This window comes from Mauremys reevesii, linkage group 1, assembly GCF_016161935.1.
Source record: "Mauremys reevesii isolate NIE-2019 linkage group 1, ASM1616193v1, whole genome shotgun sequence".
NCBI classification, from domain to species: domain Eukaryota; kingdom Metazoa; phylum Chordata; order Testudines; family Geoemydidae; genus Mauremys; species Mauremys reevesii.
The window spans coordinates 355,115,371-355,127,410 of record NC_052623.1 but is presented as its reverse complement, the minus strand read 5'-3'; the positions used below and the strand labels follow the sequence as shown (position 1 = coordinate 355,127,410).

The following is a 12,040-nucleotide window of genomic DNA, read 5'->3' as shown; positions in this document are numbered from 1 at the left end:
TCTCTGCTTTAAGTTTGTCGTCTTCTTGATGGAACTTTTTGGGAAGTTTGGGTAAAATCATTTAACCCAGTTGGGTGTTCTGAGAGGCTGGGAATTTTCCCATTGGAAAGAGACATTCTTATCACCTTGTTTCTCACAGGAATAACTCAATAAAGGCTAGACTGTGAAATAGCTACGTTGATATGTATAGAGATCTTACTGATCATTGCATTCTGATTAGCTGTAGAGTAATTTAGAATTTGCCCTGTTTTATTTCTGCAAGTCCGTTTGCTGTGGAGCAAGGAATTTATAAGCTCCATTAGCAAATCCCCATGAACTTGTAGGCTGCACAAAATTGGTAGCCCCCGTTTCTTTTCCTTTGTTCCTTAAAAGAAACTAGAGATGTTAAGTGAAAAAAGCGAGCATTCCTGCAAGCGCTGTTTCCAAAATCAAGCATTCAAGTTGTTTCCAAAGTTAGTTAGACTCATAGACTTTAAGGTCAGAAGGGACCATTATGATCATCTAGTCTGACCTCCTGCACAATGCAGGCCACAGAATCTCACCCACCCACTCCTGTAACAAACCCCTAACCTATGTCTGAGTTACTGCAGTCCTCAAATCATGATTTAAAGACCTCAAGGTGCAGAGAATCCTCCAGCAAGTGACCCATGTCCCATGTTGCAGAGGAAGGTGAAAAACCTCCAGGGCCTCTGCCAATCTGCCCTGGAGGAAAATTCCTTCCCGACCCCAGATATGGTGATCAGTTAAACCCTGAGCATGTGGGCAAGACTCACCAGCCAGCACCCAGGAAAGAATTCTCTGTAGTAACTCAGATCCCACCCCATCTAACATCCCATCACAGACCACTGGGCATATTTACCTTCAAATAATCGAAGATCAATTAATTGCCAAAATTAGGCTATCCCATCATACCATCCCCTCCATAAATTTATCAAGCTTAGTCTTAGTCTTGAAGTCTGCAGCATTCACTCCTGTATATTACATACTGTTTTTTATGGGTATACTATAATAGTATATTAAGGCTTACAACTAACAAAGCAAACAGGAATAGAAAATACTCCATACACACAACATGGTCACGTTAACATTGTTGGAAGACCAGATTACAACCCCTGTATTTGCAGACTCATAGACTTTAAGGTCAAAAGGAACCATCATGATCATCTAGTCCAGAGGTTCTCAAAATGGGGCTCGTGACCCCTCAGGGGGTCACGAGGTTATTACATGGGGGGTCATGAGCCATCAGCCTCCACCCCAAATCCCGCTTTGCCTCCAGCATTTATAATGGTGTTAAATATATAAAAAATAGTTTTTAATTTATAAGGGGGGTCGCACTCAGAGGCTTGCTGTGGGAAAGGGGTCACGAGTCCAACAGTTTGAGAACCACTGATCTAGTCTGACCTCCTGCACATTGCACTGTTAAAGGCACTTTTGTCTTTGTAGCACAGATAATTCAAAACATGTATTAACCATCTTCTCAAACTCTGGTACAGCACTGGACTTCAGTAGGACTGAATGTGATTCTCTTTACATTTTAACCTCCCCAAAGAACAAGCAAGTTGCAACCTTTTTTCCGGACAAGTTAGTTGTTAAGTAGGTTATTTGTGGGTTGTATAGTCTGTTAAGCTTTGGTGCCTTAGGCTCTCTTTTCACTGGGGGAGAAAGAGTGTTTTTTACCTTGACGTAGCTACTCAGGGTAAACCATCAGTGGAGGATGTAAGGTTGACCTCCATTAAAGAGAGCGAAGTCAAAAGTACCTGTGCCTCGTCTCCACTAAGATTTTACATCAAGAAAACTAACTTGAACAGCTCTTTCAATGTAAAAAACTGTCTTCTCTCGGAATTTACAGTAAGATAGTAAAAACACACCTCTTTTGCCATGAAGATCTAGCCTGGGATGCAACAGTGGTGTTAATCCCAATGTCCTGGCAAATTTCCAGTTGGAATAATAGTTTTGCACCTCTCAAATCCCCTGTGCATTTTCAATTGAAGTAATATATTTCTTCACTTTGTCATAAGCTGTGCGGTGGTGTTGCTGTGTCCTATTAAACAGCTGTAACTTTTCACTCCAGAACTACATTAGCTGACTTTCAGTAATGAATGAAACTGAAGATTGACACCCAAATTTCATAATGGTGGAGTGTTGTCTAATGCTTAAAGCAAAAGATGAGGAGTTAGGATCATAAGAACATAAGAAAGGCCGTACCGGGTCAGACCAAAGGTCCATCTAGCCCAGTATCTGTCTACCAACAGTGGCCAATGCCAGGTGCCCCTGAGGGAGTGAACCTAACAGGCAATGATCAAGTGATCTCTCTCCTGCCATCCATCTCCATCCTCTGACGAACAGAGGCTAGGGACACCATTCTTACCCATTCTGGCTAATAGCCATTTATGGACTTAGCCACCATGAATTTATCCAGTCCCCTTTTAAACATTGTTATAGTCCTAGCCTTCACAACCTCCTCAGGTAAGGAGTTCCACAAGTTGACTGTGCGCTGCGTGAAGAAGAACTTCCTTTTATTTGTTTTAAACCTGCTGCCTATTAATTTCATTTGGTGACCCCTAGTTCTTGTATTATGGGAATAAGTAAATAACTTTTCCTTATCCACTTTCTCAACATCACTCATGATTTTATATACCTCTATCATGTCCCCCCTTAGTCTCCTCTTTTCCAAACTGAAGAGTCCTAGCCTCTTTAATCTTTCCTCATATGGGACTCTCTCTAAACCCCTAATCATTTTAGTTGCTCTTTTCTGAACCTTTTCTAGTGCTAGAATATCTTTTTGAGGTGAGACCACATCTGTACACAGTATTCGAGATGTGGGCGTACCATGGATTTATATAAGGGCAATAATATATTCTCAGTCTTATTCTCTATCCCCTTTTAATTATTCCTAACATCCTGTTTGCTTTTTGACCGCCTCTGCACACTGCGTGGACATCTTCAGAGAACTATCCACGATAACTCCAAGATCTTTTTCTGACTCGTTGTAGCTAAATTAGCCCCCATCGTGTGTGTATGTAAGTTGGGTTATTTTTTCCAATGTGCATTACTTTACATTTATCCACATTAAATTTCATTTGCCATTTTGTTGCCCAATCACTTAGTTTTGGGAGATCTTTTTGAAGTTCTTCACAATCTGCTTTGGTCTTAACTATCTTGAGTAGTTTAGTGTCATCTGCAAACTTTGCCACCTCACTGTTTACCCCTTTCTCCAGATCATTTATGAATAAATTGAATAGGATTGGTCCTAGGACTGACCCTTGGGGAACACCACTAGTTACCCCTAGGAACAGATCCTTGGGTTCTGTTCCCATCTCTACTGCAGATCATCTTTGTGAGACGGAATATTTGTTTCCCCACTTATAAAATGGGGATTCTTTATGTCCCTACCTCCCAGGGATGCTGTGATTCTTCTTCGAGCGATTGCTCATGTGTGTTCTACAATAGGTGTGCGTGCTCACCACGTGCACCGGTGTCGGAAGTTTTTCCCCTAGCAGTACCTGTAGGGGAGCGTCCCTAGCGACCCCTGGAGTGGCGCCTCCATGGTGCAGTATAAGGGGCGCTGCATGCTCCCCCAACCCTCAATTCCTTCTTGCCACCAGTGAAGATGCTTCAGAACTGCTCTGCTCCAGCTTTGCTGCAGCTCGTCCCCAGAACTCTTGTTCATTCAGTGTGTGGTACCTGTTATGACCTGGCGGGAATCCCTCCTCCGTCAGTTGTGAGGGCACGCTTGACTAGGGCGCAAGGCTCGTTGGCTGCCTTTTTAGCCCATGTCCCCATTCAGGACATTTGCAGGGCTGCCACATGGTCTTCAATTCACACGTTCACCTCGCATTATGCGATCATTTCCCAGACCAGGGAAGACGCCGGGTTCTGCAGGGCTGTGCTCCGTCACGAGAATTTGTGAACTCCTAGCCACCTTCAACAGATCTAGCTTGGAATCACCTAATGTGGAATACACATGAGCAATCACTAGAAGAAGAAAAGACAGTTACCTTTTCCATAACTGGTGTTCTTCGAGACGTGTTGCTCATGTCTATTCCACATCCCGTCCTCCTTCCCCTCTGTCGGAGTTGTCCGGCAAGAAGGAACTGAGGGGGGGGGAGCGCGCAGCGCCCCTTATACCTCGCCATGGAGGCACCACTTCAGGGGTCACTAGGGCGCTCCCCTACGGGTACTGCTAGGGGAAAAACTTCCCACATCAGTGCATGTGGCAAGCACGCATACCTATTGTGGAATAGACATGAGCAAAACATCTCGAAGAACACCAGTTATGGAAAAGGTAACTGTCTTTTCATACTGTTTAAGTGCTTTGAGACCCTTGATGAAATGTGCTATAGAAGAGCAAAATCCCATTATTGGAACTCAGTGAAGTGTTTGATAGCATAGGATGCTGGGGGAAGGTGGAAAACTTGCTGTATTTTGCCATACTTGTTTAGACTTTACCATTAGCTAATCCAATTATGTACTATGACTCTCCCAGTATAAACTATTCTGGACACACACATTAGAGTTCTGTAGCAACCCTGCCTTGAGCACTGTAGCAGATTGCCTTGAGCCCATCCAGAAGGGACAAAATTGTTCTGTGAACAGGTCAGAGTAGCCAGCTGTGGAATAATGATCTGACCCATTAAGTACGAAATAAAATTCTGCCTCGTTTCAAGTCTTCTGTTACAAATGAGGTGACCCTTGCTTAGCAAATGTGTAACAGAGCTGTGCCCTGTGTACTACACTAGTATGAGTGCTCTTTTGTGCCTATCTTGTCCGTTCGTCTCCTTTTCCTCTCTCCTGCATTGGGGGGAATCTATAACATAGAGAAATTGATAGTCTGAAGCAGCACCAGCTAGGTAGGTGTTAATCTTGTCATTCCCCCAAGAGGCCCCGTGTTCTGAAAGAGCTTGACCCTTCCAAGGACAGAGAGCTCTGCGCTTGCTGCCATAGGGGTTGGCATCATTTGAAAAACATTTACCAACCTAACATGCCTTCATTGTTTTAGTTGCCCATTAGTTAATTTTGTTCTAATGAGGCTCTGTTAATGTAATCATCTGACATTGGGAAAGGGAGGTGGAGGAGAACCCAAGTTAAAAAGAGCCTAATTAGCAAGTTAATTATAGCAAGCAAGAAAATGTACCGGTTATATAAATAAGCGATTGTTATGCACACACAAGTCAGGCCATGTTAGAAACCGCTGCTAATGGGTTAGAGGTCGGGGAACATTGTAACTCAGTGTAAAACAAAAAAGAAAAAATGCTCGGACTTGTTTGTGAGATGCTAGCAGAAATGCCTCATTAAATCTTGGGGTTCTTCCCTGCCAAATGGGCCACTGGAGAGGGAGCTGGAAACCCAGGCAAGTGTAGCCCTCTCCTTACCTGCCCTCCTCCCCCCACAATAAAATAGACTTGAAACCAGAGCAGACAGGATTTCTGATGCTGGAGGTATAAATGAATGGCCAGCAACTACACTGGACTGGAAGGATTGCAGAAGAGCTGTAGATGATAACGCTATGCCGAACAAGAAGAAGTACATTGTGAATGGCGATTCAGAGATTAAAGCCCAGGTGAGGGCAGCCTTTAGGTACCATACTATAGACTTTCTAGAACAAAGTACAATTGTTTGTTTTTCTCCCCAGTCACTTACTTTTGGTATCGACTAAGCCCCTTCACCTGGTGTAAATGAAGCATAATCTCCAGAGAACGCATCTTTGTTTGGCTGTTTCCTCTCAAGACAGGGGTTTAAGTGCCGCAGCTTTGAGTTGAACTGGTTATTTTAGAGACGTTCTGTCGTTTCTCTTCCTGTGGGAAGGTATAGTGGAAATCTGGAGCGGGGAGGTTGGACGGGGCAAACCAGCATGTGAAAACCAGAGCTTCCGATGGCCATACTTGCTATTAAGCTTTGTAAATCCGCGCAGAGCTGGTCTTAAATTGGGGCTCTTGGACAGCTTCCTCGGGAAGAGGGGGGCTGCATCTCACTTCTTTAAAAAGAAGTGAGCATGCACCTGCATTTAGAAATCATTAACCCTCGTGGATCTTGCATGAATTCCAGCCTGAATCAGTCCGTCCTGCAAAGATCTATATGGCTGTTAGAAGCAGTGTATATATAACCACAGATGGTCGAAGCAGGTCAGTCTCCTAAATCCAAGTGTTTGTCGTTTTTAAGGGTCTTAGAATTTATCACCTGAAAACTAACTCTCCTGCGAAATTGATTGTTACCTTCAGAGGGACTTTTGTTTCTTGGTCTAAACAAGTTCTACATGTAATCAGTATACTTGCTTTTGTTGGTGTCAAATAGCAAGGGAGAGTCTTGATTACAGGTTATGGTGTAGCTTGTCTCAGGTGCAGCAGGAAGACGGCTCTTTCTGGGGTAGCGTAGCCTTGTGGAGAACGGGTGTGAATTAATAGAATTTTAAATGAGAATTTTGGTCTGACCATAAATGAAGTTTAAAGATCTCAGTTCTTACATGTCTAGGCAGGGCATGTTTCTGTTGCAGAGATTCCAATTCTGAACTGCAGTCCTGATCTAGAAATTGTACCATTTAAAAAAAAAATTGTGTGTGTGTATATACACACACACACCCCCACACACAGTATGATCGTGTATGTATGTGTGTATCACCATCATACTGTTAAATAAGAAATATGTATATAATATACAACCAGACTGAGCTGGTTATAGTAATTGTCCGACAGAAACCAAATTCCAATTATTGACCTACACAGGACTGTGAATGAGAGTGGAAGGATATAGTTTCATGAGAGGGACTTAGTGAAATATTACGCTAGTTAAAAACACGACTGGGGTGTGGACAGGAAGGCATATCATTGCTATATATAATGCTGCTGTTGGTTTGGTATGTAAGTGCCATGACTTGGGGTTCAGTGCCCTGTTTTAGTTACTCACTCTTGGCTTGAGTCGGCATTCCTGTGGTTAGAGCTGAGATGTGGTAGTAACATGACCTGGGTTCTAGTTCTTTGTAATTTGGTCACTGGTTTAATCTGTGAACTTGGGCAAGTCACTTACATTCCTGTGTTACTTTGGAAAAAGTGCTTTGAGATCTCTATACGTACTATATAAATGCTAAATATAATTGCACTTTTTACAGCATTTGTAATGAAAATCCCTTAAGAGATGATGCTGGAGAATATTAACAGAATGTTGCTTTTTTCCCCCTGAATTCTTCAATAGGAGTTATTCATCCTTGTTAGCCTTCCAGCATATCTAACTTTTCCTAGAGCATCATTTTATGCCAATAATCTGATGGGGTAGAGCTCTTCCAGCCATGGAGGGATCTGTTTAAATGAAAAGAGCATTCTTGTAGAAAAACAGCCTTCTTAGGGTACGTCTATACTACCTGCTGATCCGGCAGGTAGTAATCGATCTATCGGGGATTGATTTATCGCGTCTCGTCTAGACGCGATAAATCGATCCGCGAATCGACGCCCATACTCCACCTCGGCAGGAGGAGTAAGCAGCGTCAACGGGGGAGCCGCAGCAGTCGATTCGCCACCGCGAGGATGGCCAGGTAAGTCAAACTAAGATACTTCGACTTCGTAGCTGGAGTTGCGTATCTTAGTTCGATTTCCCCCCCTAGTGTAGACCAGCCCTTAGGAAAGGGCATGTGTAGACCATTGTGCATAGAATCCGCGTCACAAGGAGTAGAGCTATTTGAAGGCTGGAAGTGCAACTCCTGATTCTCACCTTAATTTGAGTGACCACTTGCCTTTTTCTGTTTGTTGTCTGGTGTTCAGTAAAATTTTATTGTTGATTGAGTATTCTAGGATTCCTGCAATACCAGCTTTAGGATTATCAGAGATAAAACCTGGGTTGCTGTTGCAAACCTTCTTACAATCCTTTCTTCCATAGCCATGACTGCAGCAGAATAATTTTATTAGCCCAGTGACCTTGCCAAAGTTCCAAAACAGTTCTCTGCATTCCTGCTGGAGACTTGAGGTATCACCAGATCAGCCCCGATAATCCCTACCTGCTTACCAGGCTTCATGCCATGGCCATGTTCTGGATGAAGTGGTCTTGTCTGACCTAGTCAGTATCCCTATTAAATTGGACATGGGAGTGACTTTTAGTGATGTAGTGCTGCTTGCCTGCTTGTGCTAAGGCAAGGAGCGAGACATCGGGAGTGTAAATGTAGCACTCCCTTGTGGCAATATAGAGCATTGCAGCTTAAGTTACTGTGCTTGAATTTGAGCTGCTCCCAGAAAGGAATCAAGTTCCAGGCAGTTAGGAGAAATCCTTAAACAGAACCAACTACTTAAAATGTCCTAAGGGGTTAATAATCACAATTCATGGTTTTACAGTGTTTTGAAGGTGTAAATACTTAACCCTTATTGGGCCAGATCCTCTGTTGGTGCAGATTGATTCCAGTGAAGTCAGTGGAGCTTTGCCAATTTGCACCAGGGAAGAACCTAGCCCATTATTCTTAATTATCAAGTGAAGAGTTATTTCCAGTTTCACTGAGAGAGTTTTAACATGTTAGCACACACACAAAAAAAGACTTTGGATCAATGCTAAAAATTAGCTAGCATAAAAAGTCAGATATCAGCAGTGAATATATCTGTGACTCATAGACATGTGCTCTGCAATGTTTGCTGAATTGCGGCATAGTAATAGTGGTTAGAGCAGAGAAGGAGTGAAAGTAGACTGCCTAGCATCTATCTTTGATGCTGCCACTGGCCTGCTGTGTAACCTTGCGTGAGTCAGATAAATGCTTAGCTTTAGTTTCTCCATTTGTTAAAACAAGAGTCCCCACCTCAGATGTTAGCTCAGAGCTTGCAGAGTGCCTTGTGATCTCTGGGTGAAAAGTTGCTAGAGAATTGTAGTTAGGAAAATGAGAAGTTCAAATTATTTTTGTGTTTTTCCAGATGAATTGAACTTCTATTTAATAAAGAATTTTTTGTTGAAAGTTATAAGATATGCCTTTCTAGGGACTTGAAGGGTCTGGGGATAGGCAACGGGCAATGGAGCTTTCAGTGGTAGCTCTCCAGTAAAAAATCTGGTCCAGTTTGGTAGCTATTACTATCCAACATCTGTTTGGCCTCTGTGGAATGTGGTTTGTCAGTCAGTCCCTATTAGGCAAATGGCCACACATCACAAAACCACTGTTATATTTGGCCTCTTACTGTCAGTTTCAGCAGAGGTCAAGGGTGGAATAAGACACGGGACTGGGAGGAATAAAAACTCCCCATTGCCCATCCTCCGGTGTTCCTAGAGATGTAACATCCATGAAAGGTTTGAAGCACATTGGCAGAGGATGTAAGTAAGGATGCTACATGTGATTTTACTCTGAATGGTGACTGTATAAAAATGGCACCACCTTAGCAGCTCTGTCTGCTGCATGCTTTCAGAATAGATCTGCTGACTTTACGAACTAAAAATCCGTTTTGATTTCTGTTAGCCTGGTGGAGTCAAGACAACTCTACGAGAATGAACTGGAGACTAAGCTTTCCTGTGCACTCCAGTAGAATTATTTTCCATCTTTCAGTCAGTTGTATGCAAACCCATTGAAGTTAATAGGGTTGCCCAGGTGTTGCCAAGAGCTTAACTTGGCCTGTAGGATTTTGATTATTGATGGTGATGCCTGAGCTGGAAAGGACTCATCTTGATTCCCAGATCCCAGACTGAGTCTGCAGGGTTGGCAGTTACCGCCCCCTTCCCATCATTTTACTAGTTAACTGAGCACATCTAATCATTGGGAGAGGGTAAATACAGAGCCCTGCTATGATGTATTTATACTGCCTTCATTACTAGAGCATTGCTTGTAAGAGTAAGAGTGTTAGCTTCAGTCTCCTGGGCAAATTCCAATTTGGATAATTACAGTTTGCCAAAATAAATCTCCTATGGCATTTTCAGCTGCAAGTGGTGTCCTTCACTTTTTGACCTATTACACAGAGTTTCCTGTACACTATTAAACAGCTGTCATGTTCCACCCTAGAGATGAAGTGATCCTAACTTTATTGTGTGATCCAGCCATTACTTTGTCGTCCTTTGTGACTTTGTAGCAATCACATTTATACAGATACGTCAACTTGCCAGGCAGTCAAGAGGCTGGGAGGTTCTCCAAGTGTCACACCCCAGAATTATGATAGCCACATCTTCTATGGCAAATCTTAAATAATCCAGCGTATGATGTATTGCTATGAGGGTTGCTTTATTTCTACCTTGGGTCTTTTGCACAGAAGGTATCTAGCATCTCATGGTCTCCATATTTCTTGTCAGGTCGGTGGTTGATAAAATAATCTTCACTTCAGTTCTACAGATTTCTGATTAATAATCCACACTCTTTTCAGTTTTAGAAAAAGCACTTAAGTTACTGGAACAGAAATGTCTTTATTCTTCTAACTAGTGTGCCTGTTGGTAAAAGTGATTGAAACATGAGCTTGAAGTGTTTGTGGAGGAGAAATGGGCTTATACCATGTATGCTAAGCTAGGCCCAAATTAACACCCTCAGTTATATAATAGAAACTGCTACTCAGTCCCCACTGAAACAATGCAAGTAGCCCTTCTCCGATGTAGTCGTTGAGGCTGTTAGGATTAGCCTACTCTGTCAGGCAATGGATTTTTTATGCCACATGTAACTGGGATTCTTTCTTAACAGATCCAGTTTGCTGACCAAAAGCAAGAATTTAACAAGCGCCCAACGAAGATTGGTCGCCGTTCTCTGTCCCGTTCCATCTCTCAATCCTCTACAGACAGCTACAGCTCAGGTAGGTACCACTGCTGGCTCCCTTCTGTCCATGTGCCTCTTGAAGCTGCAAGTGTTCTTTTGTCCATTTGTCTGCTGGGCCTTCACTCACAGCCTGGGGATCTCATAGTTTTTTCCTTCATATTTCTATGAGGTTTAGGAAGGGGGATGAAGAGAGAATGTGTTGCTGTTTTCTTCTCTCCATATACAGTTGGCACTTGGATGCTACACTAAATGGGTTTCTTACGCAGAGTCTGGCTTAAAACTCAGATTTAGGCTTCCCTGACTCTCTAACCCTATTGCTCCCTCTCAAATCCCTCATGTGTCTTTCTAACTCCTCTTCCTCCCCTCCAAGGCTTGTGCAACTTCACACCCAGCTTACAACTGTGCTTGTATTTTATCATGTTCCTCCACATTAGCTGTCCTAATTGTTGTTCGAGTATGTGTCAGCGTGGATCCCACGATAGTCGCTCATGTGTGCAACATCAGTCTTTGAACACAAGAACTAAGGGTCACTCAACGAAATGAATAGGCAACAGGTTTAAAACAAACAAAAGGAAGTACTTCACACAATGCAGAGTCAACCTGTGGAACTCCTTGCCAGAGGATGTTGTGAAGGCCAAGACTATAACAGGGTTCAAAAAAGAACTAGATACATTCCTAAAAGATAGGTCCATCAATGGCTATTAGTATAGGTAGGGATGGTGTCCCTAGCCTCTGTTTGCCAGAAGCTGGGAATGGGCAACGGGATGGATCACTTGATAATTACCTGGTTTGTTCATTCTCTCTGGAGCACCCGGCATTAGCCATTGTCAGAAGACAGGATACTGGGCTAGATGAACCTTTGGTCTGACCTAGTATGGCCTTTATGTTCTTATGTTATGAACAGCAGCATCCATTGGAGCTGCATGTGCTACCATATGAAGGCATAAAGGGTGGAGTGGCTCAGTTCCTTCTGTCTGCATCTGTGAGATGGAACCTTGTGCGTCTCCAACGTACTAGTCTATAACTCCAGTTAAGCCTCTCAGAATTCTTGAAAATAAATAAATAAATCAGACGACTTCTGCTTCCTTTGAAGAACCGCTATGAATGAACTCAGTTCATTTGGAATGATTTTTGATGGCCAGAGTCCCCTGTTCAGGATGTTTTAACATGTCAGACTCTAAACCTGTGGTCTTCAAGCCCTGCCCTTCCTGTAACGGGTTAATTTAATTAAGATAGGCACAGCAGATGCCTCTTCTGTTCAGGAGAGAGTCATATACCTGGTAGGTGCCAGATGTGCTGCTCGTTTTCTTCCAAGATGTGCAAGCCATGGGAAGCACAACAGAAGCGTCATATGTTGAA

General features: G+C 43.0%; 1 protein-coding gene across 10 annotated transcripts in view; it reads left to right on the top strand.

Moving 5' to 3' along the window:
• Nucleotides 1-12,040, top strand: part of AHCYL2 (adenosylhomocysteinase like 2) — a 202,836-nt gene that overhangs the window by 132,102 nt on the left and 58,694 nt on the right. For 8 of the 10 annotated variants that reach the window (XM_039519911.1, XM_039519916.1, XM_039519910.1 and 5 more), the window contains exon 2: nucleotides 10,610-10,718. In XM_039519911.1, coding sequence (XP_039375845.1) covers nucleotides 10,610-10,718 — 109 coding nt within the window. Of the gene's footprint in view, nucleotides 1-5,491; nucleotides 5,561-10,609; nucleotides 10,719-12,040 lie in introns of those variants that run through there. The other 2 variants (XM_039519919.1, XM_039519914.1) reach the window with 1 other exon arrangement.